Source organism: Narcine bancroftii, chromosome 5 (genome assembly GCF_036971445.1).
Source record: "Narcine bancroftii isolate sNarBan1 chromosome 5, sNarBan1.hap1, whole genome shotgun sequence".
Taxonomy (NCBI): Eukaryota; Metazoa; Chordata; class Chondrichthyes; order Torpediniformes; family Narcinidae; genus Narcine; species Narcine bancroftii.
Window position 1 is genome coordinate 18,213,694 of NC_091473.1, and position 26,348 is coordinate 18,240,041.

Genomic DNA, 26,348 nt, shown 5'->3' on the forward strand with positions numbered 1-26,348 from the left:
GGACTGAGTTGATGGTGGAGGAGGAGACACCACGTTTGTGGAAGAAGGCAGACATTTCGAATGATCATTAGTAGAGTTGGCTGCTTGTCACAAAAAAACCCATCCAGCTTGCTCATGCACTTTGCTTGTGTATGACTCCAAACCTGCAATGACGTCTCTTAACAGGGCCATAAAAATAAATTCATACCTTGAAGAAGAGCTCAGACCCGAAAAGATCTTTCCCTCCTATGGACGCTATGAGACTGGATGAGTTCCTCCAACATTTCTGTTTGTTTTTACTATAATCTCAGCATTTGTAGACTTCTGTGTTTCACCCCCCAAAAATAAATGGCCTTGCAATCCACTTGGGAGTATCATAACCAGCACACTCCAATAGATGATGTCCAGGTATTAGTCCGAGTGCTGAATATGATCTCTGAAAGTGATTCCCCACCAAGTCCACACGCCATCTTGACTTGCAAGGACATAGCAGTTCCTTCATTGTCATTGGTTCTCCATCCCATCCAGTACAAAGGAAATGCCTTCACCAGAAGGACTTTAATAATTGGTCAAGATTTTTCGCAGTTTTTCTGAAAGGCAATGAATGGTAACAATCCTCACTCCCAAAAACAATTTGACCAATCATTCTGACACGTTAGAATTTAAAGCAGTTGGCTTTCATTGAAAATAAATGAAAGGATGCCTTCTCAAATCTTTTCACACTTAATGGTCCATGACCTTCATTAATGAAAAGGGTGATATAATCGGCAGTTCATCAGCCTCTCTCCCTCTCTCTGTAATCAATAAGATTGACACCCACTCTGTGGGAAGGTTCCCAGTTTGAATTCATGGCCAGGTTTGTTTCAGCACAGAGCCTTCCCTAAGGTCCATTGGATCACTGTTATTTAAAATAAACAGAAAGCTGAAAGGGATTTGTGCCCACCAGGGGGTTGAGTGAACAAGTGAGAAATGGGAATCATTAGTTTTGCTTTAGGAAAAGGAAGGCAACCCACTGACATGAAAAACATTGTCATGTTTGGTATTTTTATTATTACTTAATTGGCTTTTGATTAGGTGAATTGAGCAAATCCAGTCATTGTTCATTGCGTTTGCCTGTTGTCTTTAAAGTAAACCGCTTAAGCATTTGTAGCTAGCAATGCTGTACATGTGAATAGAACAATAGGGAAGACATTGGGGGAGAAATTTGTTACTGCATGCTTTGAGTGCAAGCAGCTAACTGAAATCACGTTTTTGGAACTGAATAAAGCACGTGCACCCATTTTGTGTTTAGCTTGTGCAAGAACTGACTAATTTCCATCAAAGGCCTAGAGATGTAGCAATCACCAGGTTACTCTGAAGTAACGAAGGGTAGACGGCGGCGGCCCCGATACGGGCAGGAGCAAGGGGGAGACGGCGGCCCCGGCCTCGGTCGAGTGAGGCAGGCGGAGGCCCCGGTCCGGGCAGGGAGTGGGAGGCGGTGGCCCCAGTCCAGGCACAGGGTGAACTGCGGCGGCCTCGGCCCTGGTCCGGGCAGTATGGACCGACCTAGGAGGGGAGGCAGGCCCCTCCAGCCCGGGTAAGAAACCTGCATAGGAGAAGGCCACTCCGATATAAAACCTACGACCCAAGGACCTCGCTGCCACGTCCCAGCTTGCTTGGCCACGGCACACGAACCATGGGTGTAAAGGGTGGGGCCAGTACTGCGCGCACTGCACTCCACCTAAAAGCTCCTTTGCGCAGGCCCGAGGACAGGTCCACGTCCTCCCCCTCCACGTCCTCCCCCTCCACGTCCTCCCCCTCCACGTCCTCCCCCTCCACGTCCTCCCCCTCCACGTCCTCCCCCTCCACGTCCTCCCCCTCCACGTCCTCCCCCTCCACGTCCTCCCCCTCCACGTCCTCCCCCTCCACGTCCTCCCCCTCCACGTCCTCCCCCTCCACGTCCTCCCCCTCAAAAGATGCTCACAAACTCAAGCTAGCATGCTGGAACATCAGAACCATGCTAGACAAGACTGACAGCCACCGACCTGAACGTCGGTCTGCCCTCATTGCACATGAACTCCTCAGACTTGACATCGACATAGCCGCTCTCAGTGAAGTCCGCCTGGCAGATGTAGGCAGCCTCCAAGAACGCGGCGCGGGCTACACACTCTACTGGTCTGGCAAGCCTTCGGATGAACGACGCCTATCTGGTGTAGGCTTCATGGTCAAGAGCTTCATTGCCTCCAAACTCGAAAACCTTCCGACAGGCCTCTCGGACCGAATCATGTCCATGCGACTCCCACTTCAAAACAAGCGTCACATCACCCTCATCAGTGTCTATGCTCCAACCCTCCAGGCGGAACCAGCAGAAAAGAACAAGTTCTACACCGACCTGCGCAACCTCATCCAACGTACCCCTACAGCCGACAAGGTTGTCATCCTGGGCGACTTCAACGCTCGTGTCGGCAAAGACTCAGAAACCTGGCCAGGAATCCTGGGCAAGCATGGTGTCGGCAAGTGCAACGACAATGGGCGCCTCCTGTTGGAGCTCTGCGCAGAACAGCGGCTTGTCATTACAAACACCCTTTTTCAGCAGAGGGACAGCCTTAAGACCACCTGGATGCATCCCCGATCCAAACACTGGCACCTCCTGGACTACATCCTGGTGCGAGAAAGTGACAAACAAGATGTGCTCCACACCAGGGTCATGCCTAGCGCGGAATGCCACACTGACCACCGGCTGGTTCGCTGCAAGCTCAACCTTCACTTCAAGCCAAAGCCCAGGAACAATAAAGCCCCCAGAAAGAGGTTCAATGTTGGAAAACTGCAGTCAGACGAAGCGAGAGGAAACTTCCAGGCAAACCTCAAAGCAAAGCTCGACGTTGCAACCCGCCTCACGGACCCGTCCCCTGAAACCCTCTGGGATCAGTTGAAGGCTACCATACTGCAATCCACTGAAGAGGTACTGGGCTTCTCCTCCAGGAAAAACAAGGACTGGTTTGACGAAAACAGCCAGGAAATCCAGGAGCTGCTGGCAAAGAAGCGAGCTGCCCACCAGGCTCACCTTACAAAGCCGTCCTGTCCAGAGAAGAAACAAGCCTTCCGTCGTGCATGCAGCCATCTTCAGCGCAAACTCCGGGAGATCCAAAATGAGTGGTGGACTAGCCTCGCCAAACGAACACAGCTCAGCGCGGACATTGGCGACTTCAGGGGTTTCTACGAGGCTCTAAAGGCTGTGTACGGCCCCTCACCCCAAGTCCAAAGCCCGCTGCGCAGCTCAGACGGCAAAGTCCTCCTCAGCGACAAGATCTCCATCCTCAACCAATGGTCAGAACACTTCCAATCTCTTTTCAGTACCAACCGCTCAGTCCAAGATTCCGCCCTGCTCCAGCTCCCTCAACAGCCCCTAAGGCTAGAGCTGGATGAGGTTCCCACCCTGGATGAGACATATAAGGCAATCGAACAACTGAAAAGTGGCAAAGCAGCAGGTATGGATGGAATCCCCCCAGAAGTCTGGAAGGCTGGCGGCAAAACTCTGCATGCCAAACTGCATGAGTTTTTCAAGCTTTGTTGGGACCAAGGTAAACTGCCTCAGGATCTTCGTGATGCCACCATCATCACCCTGTACAAAAACAAAGGCGAGAAATCAGACTGCTCAAACTACAGGGGAATCACGTTGCTCTCCATTGCAGGCAAAATCTTCGCTAGGATTCTACTAAATAGAATAATACCTAGTGTCGCTGAGAATATTCTCCCAGAATCACAGTGCGGCTTTCGCGCAAACAGAGGAACCACTGACATGGTCTTTGCCCTCAGACAGCTCCAAGAAAAGTGCAGAGAACAAAACAAAGGACTCTACATCACCTTTGTTGACCTCACCAAAGCCTTCGACACCGTGAGCAGGAAAGGGCTTTGGCAAATACTAGAGCACATCGGATGTCCCCCAAAGTTCCTCAACATGATTATCCAACTGCACGAAAACCAACAAGGTCGGGTCAGATACAGCAATGAGCTCTCTGAACCCTTCTCCATTAACAATGGCGTGAAGCAAGGCTGTGTTCTCGCACCAACCCTCTTTTCAATCTTCTTCAGCATGATGCTGAACCAAGCCATGAAAGACCCCAACAATGAAGACGCTGTTTACATCCGGTACCGCACGGATGGCAGTCTCTTCAATCTGAGGCGCCTGCAAGCTCACACCAAGACACAAGAGAAACTTGTCCGTGAACTACTCTTTGCAGATGATGCCGCTTTAGTTGCCCATTCAGAGCCATCTCTTCAGCGCTTGACGTCCTGCTTTGCGGAAACTGCCAAAATGTTTGGCCTGGAAGTCAGCCTGAAGAAAACTGAGGTCCTCCATCAGCCAGCTCCCCACCATGACTACCAGCCCCCCCACATCTCCATCGGGCACACAAAACTCAAAACGGTCAACCAGTTTACCTATCTCGGCTGCACCATTTCATCAGATGCAAGGATCGACAATGAGATAGACAACAGACTCGCCAAGGCAAATAGCGCCTTTGGAAGACTACACAATAGAGTCTGGAAAAACAACCAACTGAAAAACCTCACAAAGATAAGCGTATACAGAGCAGTTGTCATACCCACACTCCTGTTCGGCTCCGAATCATGGGTCCTCTACCGGCACCACCTACGGCTCCTAGAACGCTTCCACCAGCGTTGTCTCCGCTCCATCCTCAACATCCATTGGAGCGCTCACACCCCTAACGTCGAGGTACTCGAGATGGCAGAGGTCGACAGCATCGAGTCCACGCTGCTGAAGATCCAGCTGCGCTGGATGGGTCACGTCTCCAGAATGGAGGACCATCGCCTTCCCAAGATCGTATTATATGGCGAGCTCTCCACTGGCCACCGTGACAGAGGTGCACCAAAGAAAAGGTACAAGGACTGCCTAAAGAAATCTCTTGGTGCCTGCCACATTGACCACCGCCAGTGGGCTGATAACGCCTCAAACCGTGCATCTTGGCGCCTCACAGTTTGGCGGGCAGCAGCCTCCTTTGAAGAAGACCGCAGAGCCCACCTCACTGACAAAAGGCAAAGGAGGAAAAACCCAACACCCAACCCCAACCAACCAATTTTCCCTTGCAACCGCTGCAATCGTGTCTGCCTGTCCCGCATCGGACTGGTCAGCCACAAACGAGCCTGCAGCTGACGTGGACTTTTTTACCCCCTCCATAAATCTTCGTCCGCGAAGCCAAGCCAAAGAAAGAAGAATAAGCAAGTGCTGAACAATGTGAGTCAATTCTCTCAAGTTTGAGCCAATTTTTCTCACCTGCCTAATGAACTAACTTTAATGTTGATCCCACTCAAAAAGTACATTAAAAACATATTGCATTAAATGTCAAAACATGTACAGTTAAAGCTGAATATCATCTACAAGCAAGGAGCTCTTCTGTGATCTTACCTGGAATGTTGATAACCAGAGAAATATGTACTTGGATAGGATTGCAGCAAAAGTTGACTTGTGCAGTGGAGAAAGACTGAAAAAGAATGCCGAGTAATCTGAGCACTATGTACAAATGAAGAGTATTAAGGGCTTGATAGGGTGGATCCACAGAAGAGTGTCCCCTGGCTAGAGTGTGAACAACTTGGGGCAACATCTTCAAATAAAGGGACAGAGGTTAGAAATTTCTTCACGCAAAGGACAGTGTATCTTTACGATTTTTCTGCCCAAGAGAGCCACGGAGGTTCATGTCACTCAGTATATTCAAGGCAAGATTGAAAGATTTGGTAATGATAAGGATTTGAGGTTAGTGCAAGGAAATAATGCAGAGAAATGGGATTTGCTGTGGCTTTGTTGAATGGGAGGAATAGTGTGACGGGTTATATGGCCTATTTCTGCTTTCATTACTCAAGTTCTAAGGCAATGCAGGGCAGTATGCTGGGGCTATGATGATTCCTGCACAAGTCATCAGCCTTGCTTTTTGATGGCATGCAAGGAGAAGCCGATGACAGAAACATTTTAGAGAGCAGCACTGAGAAGCAAAGTTAATTCAGGGAAAGTAAGAGGTGAAATTAACTCAACCCTTTGTACGTTTTGACCATGCTCCTTCTTCAGACTTTTTTGACTTGGAGTGGTCCAACATGAGATCACCTGTAAAGACATCCAAAAGCGAAATTTGCCAGGATAGTCTGATCTGTCTGAGTCATAGGGAGAGGACTCGAGGAATACTGTGGAAGAGAAAAGAGAACACTGATCCCAGGAGAAAAATTGAAGTAGATGTCAAAATCCTGGGAAAGAAAGGGAAACTTTAAAGACTGACGAAAGAATAGAGGTGCCAGGAGCAAAAGGAAGGAAACTGCTGAGATATGTTTCACTCAAGTGAAGGCATGGAAACCATACTCCCTTCATCTTCTCCCTTTCTCTTTTTCCCCATCATTTTCTCCTTCCCCCTCTTTCCCTCTCCCCTCTCCCCCTTCCTTCCCCCTCCTTCCCTCTCCCCTCCTTCCCTCCCCCCTCCTTCCCTCCCCCCTCCTTCCCTCCCCCTCCTTCCCTCCCCTCCCCCTCCTCCCCTCCCCCCTCCTCCCCTCCCCCCTCCTTCCCTCCCCCCTCCTTCCCTCCCCCCTCCTTCCCTCCCCCCTCCTTCCCTCCCCCCTCCTTCCCTCCCCCCTCCTTCCCTCCCCCTCCTTCCCTCCCCCTCCTTCCCTCCCCCTCCTTCCCTCCCCCTCCTTCCCTCCCCCTCCTTCCCTCCCCCTCCTTCCCTCCCCCTCCTTCCCTCCCCCCTCCTTCCCCCCCTCCTTCCCCCCCCCTCCTTCCCTCCCCCCTCCTTCCCTCCCCCCTCCTTCCCTCCCCCCTCCTTCCCTCCCCCCTCCTTCCCTCCCCCTCCTTCCCTCCCCCCTCCTTCCCTCCCCCCTCCTTCCCCCCTCCTTCCCTCCCCCCTCCTTCCCTCCCCCCTCCTTCCCTCCCCCTCCTTCCCTCCCCCCTCCTTCCCTCCCCCCTCCTTCCCTCCCCCATCTTTCCCTCTCCTCCCTCTCTTTTCCCCTCTTTCTCTCTCCTCACTCTTCCCCTCTCTCTCACCTTCTCTCTCTCTTTGGAGTCAAATATGATTGTCTACAGATGTTATGATTGTACTCAGCCCATCTCGAGGCATCCATCGGAGGGAAAAATATATTACCAAACTTTCTGATGAAGGGTTCAGGCCCTAAATGTCAATAATATATCTTCCCCTCTTATGGATGCTGTGAGACCGACCGGCTGAACTCCTCCAGTATTTCAGTGTTTTGACTCTCTCTCTCTCTTTCTCCCTCTCTCCCTTTTTCTCTGCCTTTCTGCTTTTCTTTTTCCCTCCATTACACAGACACACACACACACCCATCCTCACACAAAACCCCCCACCCACCCACCAAAAAAAATTTGACACATCCAAATCTTCTGCTGAATCTTGCAATAATTTCTTTTTTGATTGTCCTGTTCCATTATTTTCCTCTCCCTGCTTTGCCATGTCCCTCCACAATTTCAAAGAATATTACTTCAATTAAGCCATGGCACGTCTCAAATCTGCCTCCACTCATCCTGTTTCCCTTAAACTCTGCTTCCAAAGTTTAAAGAGTTAAATAAATTATGATCAAAAGAATTTAAAACGCCACATCTACCAAGCAATCCCTTATGTTTTTTGGCAAAGTGAATGATCCTGGAGGAGGTTTGGCTGATGTCACTGATCATGATCTAAGTTACTGAGTTTTCAGGGAGAGTTTCGGAAAATGTGAGGTGCTTTCACATCACCATTATTCAAAGATATGTCATTGCACTTCCTCTTTTCCTCAAATCTTTAATTTTCCTTTTTATTCTGGGTCCTTTTCTATAAATACAACCAGGAATACTTGAGTTTGAAAAGGAAAATCCAATTCAATTTTACATTCCATTGTAGCGGCAGCTGCTGTAAGAACACACAACCAGACGGGTTGAGCTCAGTGAGCAGAACTGATTTATTGCAGGCTGCTGGGGTGGACTTGTACTCCCAACCCGGACCTGGCTGAGAACCGCACTGGTGGGGGGGGGGGGGGGGAGGGGGCGCTGACATCACCTGGGCGTCACGTGGTCCCCCAGTGCAGGCTTCTGAGCCCTGTGCTGAGAAGAAGTGGAAACCCTCGATGGCACCATTTTGGCCGGCTGCCCCGCCGCGTGGATTACAAGCGGGCCCGGTTCGCCTGCCTAGTGGTGTGCCGCCACACAGCCCCCCCTCCCCAGAACCAGCGCCAATGTCCTTTTTAGCTGGGCGGCCTCGCTTCTTGGGCTGGGCCACAATCATTAGTTCGGTGGGGTCGAGGTGCGCTGGCTTCAGCCTGTCCACAGTAAACAGTTCCCACCTGTCGCCAATGTCCAGCGTGAACATAGACCCTGAACACTGGACAACCTGGTACGGCCCCTCGTAAGATCTCTGCAGAGGTGCCGCGGGCGGGCCCTGCCAAATAAAAAAAGTACTCTGCGGAAAGCATCTCGCTAGGTATGTGAGATGGCTGTGTGCCATGTCTGGGCCACGGTGGGGGTGCGAAGGAGTCCAAGCGGGCCCGGAGGTGGGGAAGCAGCTCGTGCGGTGACCGCTGGGGTTTGTGAAGCACGTTGATGAACTCACCAGGAAGTGTCAGCGGTGCATCGTAGACCAGCTCAGCTGATGACATCGGCAGATCCTCCTTGGCCGTGGAGCGGATGCCCAGGAGCACCCAAGGCAGTTCGTCCACCCAGATGGGACTGGTGAGGCGGGGCATAAGTGCCAACTTAAGGTGGTGGTGCAGAGGCTCAACCAACTCATTGGCCTGTGGGTAATAGGCCGTGGTGTGGTTTAGCTCGATCCCCAACCTGTTGGCGATCTGTGCCCAGAGCGCAGAGGTGAACCGGGCACCCCGATTGCTGGTGAGGTGATTTGGAACGACGAACCTGGCGACCCAACCATGCAACAGCGCTCAGGAACAGGAGTCCATGGAGGCGTCCGGCATCAGGATCGCCTCTGGCCACCGTGAACAGGTAACAGTTGCCCCGGGAAACAGGTAAGGACCCGACTATGTCCACGTGAATGTGGCTGAACTGTTCCTGGATGTGCTCAAACTCTTGCACATGTGCCCTGTTGTGCCTGTGTACCTTGGACATTTGGCAATGGGTGCATGTTCTGGCCCAGCCCGTGATCTGCTTCCGCAGCCTGTGCCAGATGAATCGCTCTGCCACCATCTGGACTGTGGACCTGATGGACGGGTGAGAAAGGTCGTGGATGTGATGGACGACTTGCCTGCGCCACTGCTGGGGAACCACTAGCCGCAGGGTGCCCATGGAGACATCACACAGGATGGTGCTTCCGCCGCTCGGAGTTGGGAGGTCTCGGAACCGCAGGCCCGTGTTGGCAGTCCTGAAGGCTCGCGTCTCCTTGTCGGACTTCTGGTCCCGGGCGAGCTGGTCGAAGTCGAGGCCGGGTGTCAGCGCGCAGATGGCCGGTTGCGAGAGTGCATCGGCGACCACGTTGTCCTTCCCTGACTTGTGCCGAATGTCGGTGGTAAATTCCGACACGAAGGAGAGGTGATGCTGCTGGTGGGCTGACCAGGGGTCCTTCGCCATTGCGAGTGCCTGGGTAAGGGGTTTGTGGTCAGTGAAGATGGTAAAAGTCCTCCCCTCCAAGAAATAGCGGAAATGTCGCACCGCCAGGTACATGCCCAGTAACTCACGGTCAAAAGCACTATACTTGCGCTCTGATGGGCGGAGAAGCCGGGCTTCCATTGTCCATTCACCTGCTGCTCCAGGAAGGCGCCGACATCTGTGGTGGAGGCATCGATGGAGAGCGCCATATGCAGGTTGGTGTGTGGGTGGGCGAGCATGGTAGCCTTTGCGAGGGCATCCTTGGTGGCCTCGAATGCACTGCAGGCCTCTGGGGTCCAGGTGAGCGATTTGTGCATGGCTGCGATGAGGGCGAATAGCGGCTGCATGATGTGTGCAGCTCCCGGGATGAATCAGTTGTCGAAGTTGACCATATCTGCAAACTCCTGCAGCCCCTTGAGATTGTCCGGACGTGAGAACTCCTTGATAGTGGCGACCTTCATAGCAGCGGGGGTGGCTCCCTGGGCCATGATGATATGGTCCAGGAACTGCATGGACTCTTTCTCAAACTGGCACTTGGTTGGGTTGATGGTGAAGCTGAAATCGGCCAGCCGGAAGAAGACTGTACGGAGGTGGGACTTGTGTTGTGCCCAATCCCTGCCGGCAACGAGGATGTTGTTTAAGTAAATGAAGACAAAATCTAGGTCCCTGCCCAATGAGTCCATGAGGCGCTGGAAGGTCTGAGCAGCATTCTTGAGCCCGAACGCATGCTAAGGAATTTGAACAAACCGAAGGGGGTGATGATGGCCGTCTTGGGTATGTCCTCAGGGTGCACCAGGATTTGGTGATACTCGCGCACCAGGTCAACCTTGGAGAAAACCCTCGCACCACGCAGGTTGGCCGTAAAGTCCTGGATGTGAGGGATGGGGTAATGGTCAGGAACTGTCGCCTCGTTGAGCCGTCGATAGTCTCCACAGGGGCGCCAGCCACCAGAGGCTTTCGGAACCAGGTGGAGCGGCTAGGCCCACAGGCTGTCGGACCGCCAATGATCCCCAACTCCAACAGATGCTAAACTCCTCCTTCACCCCCTGGTGCTTGTCAGGCGGGAGCCGGCGTGCCTTGGTGTGAACCAGTGGGCCATGGGTGGGGATGTGGTGGAACACCTCGTGGCATGGCGAGGCAGCAGAGAACTGTGGCTTGAGGAGGATCGGAAGCTCGTCCAGGATTCGCTGGAACTTGTCTCTGGGTGTGCTGATCGTGGCCATCTGTGGCTGCTCTGTACGGGAGGCATCGAGGCGAATGGCCTGGAAAGTACAGGTGCCTACCCTGAATGTCCACCAGAAGCCCGTAGGCGAGGAGGAAGTTGGCACCAGGATGGCAGTCGGAAGGGACAAGACGGTAAACCTCCACGAGAACTTTCGTCGGCTGATCTGGAAGTGGACTGTCTTGACTCCGTACGTCCAGATCTCTGTTGCATTGGCTACATGGAGGGGAGGACCTCAAGGTCGGTTCCTGGACTCGATGGCTGTGGCTGGGATGACTCTCATCTGGGCCCCAGTGTCAACGAGGAACTGCCGGCCGATGACTGAGTCCCGCAGATAGAGGAGGCTGTGTCCTTGGCCAGCCGCTGCAGCCATTAACTGTGGCTAATGACACTTCCGAGCCTTGGCTCCCCAGCGCTGGTGGTAGAAGCAGAGGCCTGGAGTGGCTGCTGTGCCCCTGGTTATGCTCTTGGTGGCCCCTGCAGAGACCGGATGCTCTACTGCAGCGCTAGGGGCGGGCTTGGCGTGGTCATGCTCGTGCCTCCTGACTTGCTGGATAGCTGAGCCCTCCAGGAATCGCTCGAGCCATAGCTTTTGGGCCTTCTGAGCGACCTTCCTCAGGTCAGTAAAGCTCTCTTGGGCCAGTAACGATCGGATGTTCTCAGGCAGATGGTTGAGGAAAATGCGCTCTTAGAGTGGGCAGTTGGTGTAATCACCCATGAGCATGAACATCTCGTCCATCAGCTCCATCGGGGACCTGTCCCCCAGGGCGTTGAGATGCAGTATCCGAGCGGCACGCTGGTGCCTGGATAGTCTGAGGGATCCGGTGAGCACTTGCTTGATGGTCTTGTATTTGTCTTTGGCAGTGGCCTGGTCCAGGGCGGCGACCACATGGTAGAATTTGATCGTGTCGGATGAAATCTGGCAGAGATGAAACTGCACCTCTGCGTGGCCGAACCAGGTCTCCGGCTCCTGAACCCAGAATTCAGGCAGCTTGACGGCTATAGCACTGATCCCAGGTTCGCTCATGATGGGTTCAAAGACGTTTGAAACAGTCGGGGTTACCAATTCTAGCAGAAGCTACACTGCTACTGAAAGAACACACAACCAGACGGGTTGAGCTCAGTGAGCAGAACTGATTTATTGCAGGCTGCTGGGCTGGACTTATACTCCCAGCCCGGATCTGGCTGAGAACCGCACTGGGGGGCGCTGATGTGATCCCCCAGCAAGGGCTTCTGAGCCCTGTGCTGAGAAGAAGGGGAAACCCCCGACGCCGCCATTTTGGCCGGCTGCCCCGCCTCATGGATTACAAGCGGGGCCGGTTCACCTGCCTAGTGGTGTGCCGCCACACCATCTCATTCTATGTATGTTTCCAGCAAAACCTGCATTTGAGACCCATTAAGAGTTACCTTGGAAGGGGATGCAACCTGCCTCCTTCAACATCTAGAGACCATATCATGAACATGACCCCACAGACCTACTGAGTCAGGGATTCTGGGATTTTTATGTATTGCTGTTGAGGGATAAGGAATATGTTTGTAAGTCTGGATGCTCCCTTGATTGGAGAGCAACTTGCATGTAATGGGATTCCCTTCTGCCAGCTTCCTTCAGCCTTCTCGATGGAAAAGGTGGCAAGTTTAGGAATATGAAATAAACATGAAATACTGGGAGCACACAGCAGGCCAGGCGACATTGTGGAAAGCAAAACAGTTTGAGGATCCTTCAAAGGAACTGAATCACATTTTTTTCCATGAAGAGCATTGTTTTCTCCTGCCACAAACGTGATGGCCTTGTGCTTTCCAATACATCCATTCATTTACAAACCTTCCCACCCAGACTCTTACATCCTTCAATCTTCCCTTCTGTTTCAGGAACGGAACCTGGATTGGTTTCCGCGGATGCGTGCCATGTCGCTTGTTAGCAGTGATGCAGAGGGAGAGCAAAATGAGCTGAGGAACCTGCAGGAGAAGCTGGAGTCCACCATGAAGCTGGTTGCAAACTTATCTGGCCAACTTTCAGAGCTCAAGGAGCAGGTAAAAAAAAATGGCATCTTGTGTTTCTCTGTGTGAGCTATCAAAATGAATGTTGGGGAAGAATGGTGGTTTATGTGATGCTGGGTGATATCACTGAGAATTGTAAAAATCTAAAAATCACCAACAAATGGATTGTCTGCTGAATATTTCCAACTACTGTATAATACTTTTGGTTTGCTGATTACAGCAAGTTCTGACATGTCTGTCCATGACCTCATGCACTGCAAGACTGAGACCACCCAAAAATTGGAGGAACAACACCTCATATTCTGACTGGACACCCTCCAACTGGATGGCATGAATATTGATTTCTCTGGTTTTTGTTAAAAATGCACCCAACTCCCTACCCCCATCTTTCCCCGGTCGCCTTTCCCCAATCTCTTATATTCCATCTCCTTTTGCACAAACATGATAAATACTTATCTCCTTCCTTATCATATCCAATTAACACCTTTTGTTGGTCTGGATTCTCCCCCCATTATCTGAATTCTGAGATTTCCTGCTTCTTGCTTATTCCTTGAAGAAAGGTTCAGGCCTGAAATGTCAGCAATATATCTTTGACTCCTATAGACACTGAAAAAACTGGCTGAGTTCCTCCAGTATTCTGGTGTGTTTTTACTACAATCAAAGAATCTGCAGACCTTGGAGTTTCACCAAGTTCCCCCTGCCTATTCGCTTAGTATTAACATAATGATGTAATTTGTATCAGAAGACCATTGTCACATGATTCATCCAATTTGTCCCCTACCTCATCATCTTTCTCTTTCCCTCTTATTCTCTCCCTCTTTCTCACTCTCCCTCTTGTTCTCCCCTTCCTCTTATTCTCCCCCTTCCTCGCGCCCCCTTCCTCACCCCCCTTCCTCGCCCCCCTCCTCACTGCCCCACTTCCGCGCTTTCTCTCTTCCTTTCTCCCTTTTTCTCTCCTCCCTTTTTCTCTCATTCTCTCGCTTTCTCTCTCTCTCACCTCCCCTTTCTATCTTTCTTTCTCACCCATTTTTTCTCTCTCTTTCCCCCTCGTTCTCTCTCTTTCCCACTCATTCTCTCTTTTCCCCTCGTTCTCTCTCTTTCCCCCTCATTCTCTCTCTTTCCCCCTCGTTCTCTCTTTCCCCCTCGTTCTCTCTTTCCCCCTCGTTCTCTCTCTTTCCCCCTCGTTCTCTCTCCCCCTCGTTCTCTCCCCACTTCTTTCTCTCTCCCCCTTCCTTCTCCCTCTACCCCTTCTCTCTCTCTCTCTCTCTCTCTCTGTGAAGGTGAGATTGGCTTAACAGACGGACACAATAGTGTCCTCTGTTGTAGTTTCTTATAGGGATTCCACATGTTCAATTGTGACTTAAAACCTGTTTATAAATTAAATTTTAATCTGTTAAAAGGTATATTACACTGAGGCTAGAAATCTGAAATATGAGCAGAAAATGCTTGAAGCACTCAGCCAGCCAGACAGGCAATCTTTCTGATGAAAATGGTCCAGAGTTTGAATGGGTTGTTATTCTGTGATCATCTTCATCCATGACTTTCCAAATGAAGCCTTTTATTTTCATCCTCCTGATCATGACCTGGGTTGTTGCAAAACTTTTAAGTGGATGTGAAACTGCTTAATTTAACTGCCCCTTTCTCCTTTCCCCCATCAGTTAAAATTCAGCCTGGTGTTTGAGTGCAGACTGTAATATGCATCCTTTGGACCACAAGGGCTAATAGACTTCAATTATCTTACTCATTTGGTGTAGTGACTCCTTTCCATTATAGTCGCTTGGACATTGGAAGATGATGAGACTTGGACATATTGAAAGGTTAAGCTGATAAGCATAACTCACACCATGAATTTCTTGAATTGAGCATGGAGCTCAATAAAGCACAGACTGCTACAGAATCTACCTTAACTTTCCCTTGTCTTGTATGACTGACCAAAAGCCCTTCATCTAAAATTATGCACATAATTTTATTAACAATTTGATTACAGAGGTTTCACAGCTACACAGCATTAAACGTATTGAAAATATGACAATTAAGGTGAAAAACGTACGCTTTCTTGGTGTTTCTTTTGCATGCTTGGGATACATGTATTCAAATGTATCCTGTTGGATGGTGCACGGTTAGAGTAGTGATAATGCAACGCTATTACGGTGTTAACGACCTGGGTTCAAATCCGGTGCTCTGTGCCAGGAGTTTGTATGTTCTCTCCGTGTCTGCGTGAGTTTTCCCCAGGGGCTCCAGTATCTTCCCACCTTCCAAAAGGTATCAGATTTTAGGTTAATTTGGGCGGCATGAGTTTAAATTGACTTCCACCATGCGGTAAATAAAAGAAAAATTAAATTGAATGATAAAGTTGCAGGTCATGTTGTCTAAATGAGACGGACATCTTTAATATAGATATAAAAGTTAGCCAAGAGATAGAGGAAGCTCCATCTAATTTTTTTTTAGTTTGGCACTGGCTCTTTCACATCCACCTCAGCAGGTGGTTGAGGTCTGGGAACTTCCAATCTGAAAGATTGTTCATGCCTTTAATACAGTAGAACTGTTCTAACGATTTAACCTTGTGTTGTATTGAACTGATGACTTTCAGAAGCAGGTGCGTGTGCTATCTGTGAGCCAAAATGACACCCAGCTGGGAGAAAAAAGATTAAATGTATTTTCCCCATCAAATACAGTGCCAAGGAGGAGAGCAGACATTTGGCTGAGATAAGTTTTAATCAGTTAAAAAGTATATTACACCAAGGTTTGAAATCTGAAATATGAACAGAAAATGCTTGAAACACTCAGCCAGACACGCAGTATTTTTGATGAAAATGTCCTAAATTTGAAACATTAACTATTTATCTCTCCACAGATTCTGCCTGACCTTCTGAGTACCATTTTCAGTTTTTGTTTTAATATCAGATTTCGTACATCTACAGTTTTTTTTAAATAACATTTTGACTTGGTTTGTTATTTTTAATAAATATTCAGTTTAACAGTGCTGCATCTGCATACCTAACCTGGGAGAGGGGGGTTACTTTCATTTAATAATAATTTCTATTGCAGTGACTTTCTGTTCAGTTTCCACGTTTTACCTAATACGTAAAACCAAATCTGCTTGAGAGAAAAAAGGAAGTATCTTCAAATTGTCAGCCTTCAAATTGCTAAAAATGGTTTTGCACTTTCTTTCACCTACCACATCATTTCGAGTCAGAACCAAGACATTGCACCTCATGTGACATGTTCACTGTGACACAACCTGCAGATTGGTTCCCTTTATTTTCCACCCAGACATTCTTCCCTAAAAGTAATTTTACTTTCTACATACTGTCTAGTATTAACTCTTCCTTCTGTCTTCTAAGCCAAGCATTGAAAGTGCACCATTATTTTATTATTTTGAGGATGAAATTACAAAAATTATTAGCTCCTAATTTTTAAACAAAAATATTTGCTGAGAGCCTATGATATCAAAAAAGCTCTATAAATTATGGACTAAATCATTTTTTTTCTAATGCCAACTCTCCCATGAATGTCTTTTGATAATGATTCCCTGTTGTGGGAATTGATAAGTTGGGTACCTCGTTGTTGCTGAGTACATTGGGAAAGTTAGCATTCTTTCCTGATCAATTTGTGGTGTCAATTGCTCCACTAAGAAAAGGCACTTAACATCTTTACATGACCAGTGACTACCCAATGGGTAGTTTGTGAGCAGTGTCAGAGGCGAGACAAGATAAAGGAAGAAAGATCAACCTGTGACTTCAGGACTAGTGGTCTAGGAAAGGGTTTTCATGTTCATGGAACATCCTGATGGATCTGGAAAATACAAAAGCAAAGGACTCCCTTTTCCCCAGTTAGAATAACAACAATGTCCTTAGTCCACAGATGCAGAAGAAATAGGAGAAGTTGGCCACCTGACCCACTGAGCTTCTCCCCCATTTGATAAGATAATGGCTGATCTGGCCGTGGATTCAGCTCCACTTACCCTCCTTTTGCTTATGACCTTTAATTCCCCTACCACACAAAATTGTATCAAACTGCATCTTAAATATATTCAATGAGGCAGTCTCTACTGCTTTCTTGGGTAGAGAATTTCATAGCTTCATGACTCCCTGGGAAAATCAGTTCCTCCTCAACTCCATCCTAAATCTACTCCCCCAAATCTTGAGGCCATGCCCCCTAGTTCTAGTCTCCCCTTCCAGTGGGAATTAATTTCATGCCTCTATCTTGAATATTCCTGTCATCATTTTATATTTCTATAAGATCCCCTCTCATTCTTCTGAATCCGATATAGTCCAAAGTGATTCTACCTCTCCTCATAAGCTCACTCCCTCATCTCCAGAATCAACCTGGTGAACCTCCTCTGCACCACTACCAAAGCCATCACATCCTTTCTCAAGTAAAGAGACCAGAACTGCATGCAGTACTCCAGGAACACCCTCACCAGTACCCTGTACAGATGCAGCAGAACTTCCCTGGTCTTAAACTCAATCCTTCTAGTTGCCTTCCTGATTACATGTTGTACGTGCAAACCACCCTTGATGCACAAACACTTCCAAGTCCCCCTTCACAACATCTTTCACCCTTTGAATAATAATCTGATACAGTATTTTTCTTCCGAAGTGGAGGGCCTTGCATTTACCAAAATTGTAATTCATCCCATGACCACATGTGCAACTTATTTATATGTCACTGCAGACTCTCTACATCCTCTGCATAATTTGCTTTTCCATTCAGTTTTGTGTCATCAGTAGACATAGATATGCAGTGTACATCGTGAAAGTTGTGGGCCCAGCACCGACCCTTGCGGTATCCACACAGCACTGTTTGTCAACTGGAGAAACACCCATTTATCCCAACTGTTGGCCTTCTTTTGGCTAACCATTCCTCGATCCCTGCTAATACCTTACTCCCAACTGTCTTTTGTGCAGCACCTTTTTAAATGCTTTCAGGAAATCCAAATTTTTAAGATGCACCTGTTCCACTCTATCCTCTGCACTCATAATATCCTCAAAGAACTCAAGTAAATGTATTAAACATGGCCTCCCTTCCTGAATCCATGTTGCATCTACCTGATGGAAAAAATTATATCCAGATGTCTCACTATTTCTTCCTTAATGATAGATTCAAGCATTTTCCTGACCACAGACATTAAGGTAATTGGAAAATAGTTACCTACCTTTTGCCTGTGTACCTTTGTAACCATTTGTTGTCATCAAATTTGTTGGATCCTGCCCAGTGTCTGGAGAATTTTGGTAAATTATCCCAAAAACTTTCCTATAACTTCCACCATTTTTTTTAGTACCCTGGGATGTATTCCATCAGGTGCAGGGGGTTTGTTTACCTTTAGGCCCACTAGTTTGCTCAGCACTACTTTTATAGTAATAACAATTATATTGAGGTCCTCACTTTCCATTGTATCCTTAACACTACTCTTCGGCATATAAGGCATTTCTTCCACTGACACAAATGGTTGTTCAAACGTTTAGCCATTTCCGCATGACATAATATTATTTCCCCCTTCTCATCTTACTCGGGACCTACATTCATTTTAGCCACCTTTTTTCACTTTATATAATTCAAAAAGCTTTCAAAATCTGTTTTTATATTTAATGCTATTTAACTTTCACAATCTCTGTTTTCATTCTTTATTGTTTGCTTTGAGGTTCTTTGTTTCTTTATAACGTTTTTGCAATCTTCCAGTTTCACAAACTTTTGGTGTCTTTGTACGCATGAATTTTTAATTTCCTTAGTTCTCCAAGCTTCAGACCAACCTATCCATTAGAGTGCAGAAAGTCTTAAAGGCTGAAGATGGAGAGCAGGATGAATAAATCTGTTTAAATCATAGGACTCCATTTAATTAAATAGTGAAAGAACATCATTGAATGGGAAAGCAAATGAAAGAAATGAATAGAGGTTTAGATTGACATTTTGTTCAGAGAAGTGTCTTTAAACAATCTTTTTCTTCTTTCTTTGGCTTGGCTTCGCGGACGAAGATTTATGGAGGGGGTAAAAAAAAGTCCACGTCAGCTGCAGGCTCGTTTGTGGCTGACCAGTCCGATGCGGGACAGGCAGACACGATTGCAGCGGTTGCAAGGGAAAATTGGTTGGTTGGGGTTGGGTGTTGGGTTTTTCCTCCTTTGCCTTTTGTCAGTGAGGTGGGCTCTGCGGTCTTCTTCAAAGGAGGCTGCTGCCCGCCAAACTGTGAGGCGCCAAGATGCACGGTTTGAGGCGTTATCAGCCCACTGGCGGTGGTCAATGTGGCAGGCACCAAGAGATTTCTTTAGGCAGTCCTTGTACCTTTTCTTTGGTGCACCTCTGTCACGGTGGCCAGTGGAGAGCTCGCCATATAATACGATCTTGGGAAGGCGATGGTCCTCCATTCTGGAGACGTGACCCATCCAGCGCAGCTGGATCTTCAGCAGCGTGGACTCGATGCTGTCGACCTCTGCCATCTCGAGTACCTCGACGTTAGGGGTGTGAGCGCTCCAATGGATGTTGAGGATGGAGCGGAGACAACGCTGGTGGAAGCGTTCTAGGAGCCGTAGGTGGTGCCGGTAGAGGACCCATGATTCGGAGCCGAACAGGAGTGTGGGTATGACAACGGCTCTGTATACGCTTATCTTTGTGAGGTTTTTCAGTTGGTTGTTTTTCCAGACTCTTTTGTGTAGTCTTCCAAAGGCGCTATTTGCCTTGGCGAGTCTGTTGTCTATCTCATTGTCGATCCTTGCATCTGATGAAATGGTGCAGCCGAGATAGGTAAACTGGTTGACCGTTTTGAGTTTTGTGTGCCCGATGGAGATGTGGGGGGGCTGGTAGTCATGGTGGGGAGCTGGCTGATGGAGGACCTCAGTTTTCTTCAGGCTGACTTCCAGGCCAAACATTTTGGCAGTTTCCGCAAAGCAGGACGTCAAGCGCTGAAGAGCTGGCTCTGAATGGGCAACTAAAGCGGCATCATCTGCAAAGAGTAGTTCACGGACAAGTTTCTCTTGTGTCTTGGTGTGAGCTTGCAGGCGCCTCAGATTGAAGAGACTGCCATCCGTGCGGTACCGGATGTAAACAGCGTCTTCATTGTTGGGCAGAAGTAATAACTGGAAATATGAGGTTCTACCTAGAAGAAAAGGAGAGTAAGCTGAAGAGAAAGGTTGTGTCACATGTTAGAAGTGCTATCAATTATGAAAAATTTTGAGCGAGTAGACATGAGGTTGGAAGTTGCTTTTCCTCCATTGAATGATATCAAGAATCTTCTGAGTCACTCTTGTAAAAGCTCCAATCTTCAATTGTAAGGTCTATCCAATAGTGTTGTTGGGTTTCCCCTTGTAACACCATGACAAAGATGACATTGTAGGTTTCAACACAGCATTCTCTGTTGACCGAGCACAAGTTCTCACAGCTACCAGCAGTTGGTTTTTAAAGGGATACACAATAATATAAGCAACACATTCCCCTGCAACTGGAAGAGTTGCTACTGAATGAATGGGTGCTGGATGATTCGGGGTGGGGGGGAGAGAGCAAAAGGATGAAGACTTGGCGTGGGTCTACTTTCCAGGGCTATGGCACTATTTGTTGTGCTTAAGTACCAGTTGGGTTTCCTGGATGGCAAGCAAAACAATGTGTGTCACGTGGCAATAAATGATTTAATTCAGTTCAATTCCAGACAGCCGGTCACTTCTGAACAGCCATTCCCAGGGAAGCCTTAACTAAAGACTAAGTGCCCTTGATGAATGCCTTTGCTCAGAATCAGAATTTATTGCCATGAACATGTCACAAAATTTGTTGTTTTGCAGCAGTATCACAGAGCAAACATTTATATAAATCAACTTACAAAATAAATAAAAATTAGTGCAAGAAAAAAAGTCAAAGTTAGGCAATATCTGTGATTCAATTCTGAGTCAAACTCTCAGGCTCACATATCTATCTGTCCATGGCTTTTCACACTACCCCACCCTGACCACCTGCAGATTGGAGGAACAACACATTTTTCATCTGGGCACCCTCCAACCCCAGGGCATGAACATCAAGTTCACTGCATTCCACTAATCAGCCTTGCATTTCCCCCCCCCCTCCCCACTTTTAACTAGTTATTCCAGTTCCTATTCCCTTTCTCTCTCCACCTAGCCTAGACTCCACCCCCCCTGCGGTGTCCCCCCTCTCCATCTATCATCTCCCACCCCACTCCCCCATTCCCCCTTTTGTTCAGACATCTCTCATATTCCCCCACACCTTGATGAAGGGCTCAAGCCCAAAACGTTGATGATGTACCTTTATCTTTGCTACATAAGGGCACTGTTTCTCCAGCATTTGTGTGTTTTTTCATCTGTGATTCATTGTTCATTGCTCATTCAGGAATCCGATGGCAGAGGGAAAAGCTGTCCATGTGCTGCTAGGTGCTCGTCTTCAGGCTCCTGTATCTCTTTCCCGATGGTAGCAAAGTGAGGAGGACATGGCCTGGGTGATGGGGGTCTTTGAAGATAGAGGCTGTTTTCTTAAGACATTGCCTCTTGTAGATATCCTCAATGGAGTGCAGACTCGTGCCAATGATGTCACAGGCTGAGTTAAAAAGCCTCTAGAGTTTATTCTTGTCCTGAGCGTTGGTACCTCCGTACCATCAGAGTGATGCAACCAGCCAAAATGCTCTCCACTGTACACTTGTAGAAGTTTCAAGAGTTTTCAGTGACATACTGAATCTCCTCAACCACCTCAAAAAGTATAGCCACTGGCAAGCTTTCTTCATGATTGCATCAACATTTATGCTCCAGGACAGATCCTCGGTGATGTTGACATCCAGGAATTTGAAGTTCTTGACCCTCTCCTCTACTGACCCCTTGATGAGGGCTGGGTCATGTTTTCCTAACTCCCTCCTGAAGTCCACAACCATCTCCTTGGTTTTGCTAACATTGAATGCAAGGTTGTTGGAATGACACCACGTCACCAACTGATCTATCTCCCTCCTGTACGCTTCCTTATTGCCGTTTGTGATTCTGCTGACGACTGTGATGTCATCGACACATTTGTAGAGCACATTGGAATTGTGCCTCGCCACACAGTCTTGAGTGTATAGTGAGTAGAGCAGTGGGCTAAACACGTATCCTTGTGGTTCACTTGCATTGTTTGTCAGTGAAAGGGAAACGTTGTTTCTAATTGGTACTGACTGTGGCCTTCTGATGAGGAAGTGAAGGATCCAGTTATCCATTTACAATGTGTGTGTTGTGGGGGGTGTGGGGTTCAGAAGCCCAGAGTTTGGAGCTTGTTGACTAGCACTGAGGGAATTACGGTGTTGAAGGCCAAGCTGTAGTCAATCAAGAGCAGCCGTATGTACGAGTTGCTGCTTTCAAGGTGATCCAGAGCTGAGTGGAGAGCCAGTGATCTTGCATCTGCTGTGGAGTGATTGTGACGATAGGTGAATTGCAGTGGGTGCAGTCCTATGCTTGCATAGGTACATGTTAATTCTGGCCGACCAACCTCTCAAAGCATTTCATAACATTAGATGTTAGTACTCATGGACGATCGACAGTCATTGAGGTAGCCAGCTCTGCTCTTATTGGGCACTGAGATGATTGATGCCCCTTTGAAGCAGGTGGAAACCTCCGACTGCAGAAGTGAGAGATTAAAAAACACTCTGGCTGGTTGGGTGGCACTGATTTTTAGTACTTTGCCAGGTGTGCAGTCAGAGCCTAACACATTGTGAGGGTTCATCCTCTTGAATGATGTTCTGCCATCAGCCTTAGAGAACGCATCACAGGGAATGCTTCCAGGAATCCTTCAAAACAGGCAGATGACCTGCCCAATCTGTCCATTTCTGTGGGCTAAATGAAAAGTAGATGAGATCCTCTTTCCTTGAGTTTGGAGTTTGGGTGACCTCACCACTTGTCCTGAGGAATGGCCCTGAGGCTAAGAAGCAGAGCATGACAGTGATCCTGACCTCCAGGGAAAGGTAACCCAGGCACATGTGATGTTGTCATTGACATTAGAGGCCGCAAAGTTCTGGGAGAAACCTGGTGATGATTTTGAGTTTGAAGAACAGTTGCTTTACAGACCAGTAAAGTTGAAAGCCTCACACCAGATAGATTTTGATCGCTGACATCATTTGGTGAGTTTTGCATTGGAAGAAAAGTTTCAGAAAAAAGGAAAATTCTATTGAAAAGTTGGCAGACAAATGTTCCTGCCATAACTAAGGCATCCTGAAACTTGAACCAAGCTGCCTTAATCTAAATTATGTGATTCTCATCAGCCCGACATCTTTTTATTGTCAAACAAATTTCTGAGCCAGAACTGTTTCACTTCATTTGAAAGAGCAAAATTAAAGCCTTTCGATTTATGTTGGCACTTTTGTATAAGTCAAGATGGATTACATCAAAGTGAGGAGTTCCACACATAAACACAGAGCTTAAACCCAAGTAAGTACATGGGAGTGGATTGTTATATTTTGTTATGAAAACAATAAATAAGTAACTCAGGAGCTGAAAGAGATGAACAGTAAAACTAAAAAGGAAACTGAAAAGGTTTGATGAAGGGAGAGGAAATTGGAAATCTTTTAACAGCAGAAAGTAAAAGAATAACAGAATGTGGTAAGAGCTCTTGGAGAAGCAGAAAAGGTAATGAAGATGGAAATGATCAATACGCATTTTGCAGTAATATTTCTTTCCCCAAATGATGACAAAGAAAGTAGGTGTCCTCCATGAGGTAATGGAACAGTAGACAAAGGTATTGCAGAAAGGAATTGTTTAAGAGGAAGTTAATGGCTAAATCAATAGACAGTTAGTACAGATGATAGGTGGGGGAGTTATAAACCTATTTGTGGATTTTTAAATCATATTGTCAATGTTGTGGCATTGAAGATAGTCCATTTAAAATTTTTCATTAAAAATGAAGAGAAATAATTCTGGGCACTCTTAGACCAGAATTTGGGATGAAAAGAGTTAACAAAACTGATCAGCAATCACCAGACATAGATTTATTAAAGGCAAGTTACAACAACAACATTTTAAAATCATTTTTTATTGGAGGTGGTCAATTTGATTGGAAACTGTAATTCAAAAAGCTGGATCCCACTTTGACAAAATCAGTTTTCGGCCATGTTATGTGAAGATAATGTAATGTCATGAAAAAAGATACATGGAGAGTATCATGCACATCTTGAACTGAGAAAAGAAGGTGAATTGCATCCCACAGTAATCTGTAAACAACTATACTTAAGAATTTGGTTAATAACATTATTCTTCTTTGGCTTGGCTTCGCGGATGAAGATTTATGGAGGGGGTAAAGGTCCACGTCAGCTGCAGGCTCGTTTGTGGCTGACAAGTCCGATACGGAACAGGCTGACACGGTTGCAAGGGGAAATTGGTGGGTTGGGGTTGGGTGTTGGGTTTTTCCTCCTTTGTCTTTTGTCAGTGAGGTGGGCTCTGCGGTCTTCTTCAAAGGAGGTTGCTGCCCGCCGAACTGTGAGGCGCCAAGATGCCCGGTTTGAGGCAATATCAGCCCACTGGCAGTGGTCAAAGTGGCAGGCACCAAGAGATTTCTTTAGGCAGTCCTTGTACCTCTTCTTTGGTGCACCTCTGACACGATGGCCAGTGGAGAGCTCGCCATATAACACGATCTTGGGAAGGTGATGGTCCTCCATTATGGAGACGTGACCTACCCAGCGCGGTTGGATCTTCAACAGCGTGGATTCGATGCTGTCGGCCTCTGCCATCTCGAGTACTTCGATGTTAGGGATGAAGTCGCTCCAATGAATGTTGAGGATGGAGCGGAGACAACGCTGGTGGAAGCGTTCTAGGAGCCGTAGGTGATGCCGGTAGAGGACCCATGATTCCGATCCGAACAGGAGTGTGGGAATGACAACGGCTCTGTATACGCTAATCTTTGTGAGGTTTTTCAGTTGGTTGTTTTTCCAGACTCTTTTGTGTAGTCTTCCAAAGGCGCTATTTGCTTTGGCGATTCTGTTGTCTATCTCATTGTCGATCCTTGCATCTGATGAAATGGTGCAGCTGAGATAGGTAAACTGGTTGACCGTTTTGAGTTTTGTGTGCCCGATGGAGATGTGGGGGGGCTGGTAGTCATGGTGGGGAGCTGGCTGATGGAGGACCTCAGTTTTCTTCAGGCTGACATCCAGGCCAAACATTTTGGCAGTTTCCGCAAAACAGGACGTCAAGCGCTGAAGAGCTGGCTCTGAATGGGCAACTAAAGCAGCATCGTCTGCAAAGAGTAGTTCACGGACAAGTTGCTCTTGTGTCTTGGTGTGAGCTTGCAGGCACCTCAGATTGAAGAGACTGGCATCCGTGCGGTACCGGATGTAAACAGCGTCTTCATTGTTGGGGTCTTTCATGGCTTGGTTCAGCATCATGCTGAAGAAGATTGAAAAGAGGGTTGGTGCAAGAACACAGCCTTGCTTCACGCCATTGTTAATGGAGAAAGGTTCAGAGAGCTCATTGCTGTATCTGACCCGACCTTGTTGGTTTTCGTGCAGTTGGATATCCGATACGCTCTAGTATTTGCCAAAGCCCATTCCTGCTCACGGTGTCAAAGGCTTTGGTGAGGTCAACAAAGGTTATGTAGAGTCCTTTGTTTTGTTCTCTGCACTTTTCTTGGAGCTGTCTGAGGGCAAAGACCATGTCAGTAGTTCCTCTGTTTGCGCGAAAGGCGCACTGTGATTCTGGGAGAACATTCTCGGCGACACTAGGTATTATTCTATTTAGGAGAATCCTAGCGAAGATTTTGCCTGCAATGGAGAGCAGCGTGATTCCCCTGTAGTTTGAGCAGTCTGATTTCTCACCTTTGTTTTTGTACAGGGTGATGGTGATGGCATCACGAAGGTCCTGAGGCAGTTTTCATTGGTCCCAACAAAGCTTGAAAAACTCATGCAGTTTGGCATGCAGAGTTTTGCCGCCAGCCTTCCAGACCTCTGGGGGGATTCCATCCATACCTGCTGCTTTGCCACTTTTCAGTTGTTCAATTGCCATATATGTCTCTTCCCGGGTGAGGACCTCATCCAGCTCTAGCCTTAGCGGCTGTTGAGGGAGCTGGAGCAGGGCGGAATCTTGGACTGAGCGGTTGGCACTGAAAAGAGATTGGAAGTGTTCTGACCATCGGTTGAGGATGGAGATCTTGTCGCTGAGGAGGACTTTGCCATCTGAGCTGCACAGCGGGCTTTGGACTTGGGGTGAGGGGCCGTACACAGCCTTTAGAGCCTCGTAAAAACCCCTGAAGTCGCCAATGTCCGCGCTGAGTTGGGTTCGTTTGGCGAGGCTAGTCCACCACTCATTTTGGATCTCCCGGAATTTGCGCTGAAGATGGCTGCATGCGCGACGGAAGGCTTGTTTCTTCTCTGGCCAGGACGGCTTTGTAAGGTGAGCCTGGTGGGCAGCTCGCTTCTTTGCCAGCAGCTCCTGGATTTCCTGGCTGTTTTCGTTGAACCAGTCCTTGTTTTTCCTGGAGGAGAAGCCCAGTACCTCTTCAGTGGATTGCAGTATGGCAGTCTTCAGCTGATCCCAGAGGGTTTCAGGGGACGAGTCCGTGAGGCGGATTGCATCTTTGAGCTTTGCTTTGAGGTTTGCCTGGAAGTTTCCTCTCACTTCGTCTGACTGCAGGTTTCCAACATTGAACCTCTTT

General features: G+C 47.9%; 1 protein-coding gene across 7 annotated transcripts in view; it reads left to right on the forward strand.

Moving 5' to 3' along the window:
* itpr1b (inositol 1,4,5-trisphosphate receptor, type 1b) overlaps window positions 1-26,348 on the forward strand; it is a 571,367-nt gene that overhangs the window by 529,786 nt on the left and 15,233 nt on the right. For all 7 annotated transcript variants that reach the window (XM_069936913.1, XM_069936916.1, XM_069936915.1 and 4 more), the window contains one exon: window positions 12,633-12,794. In XM_069936913.1, coding sequence (XP_069793014.1) covers window positions 12,633-12,794 — 162 coding nt within the window. The remainder of the gene's footprint in view (window positions 1-12,632; window positions 12,795-26,348) is intronic.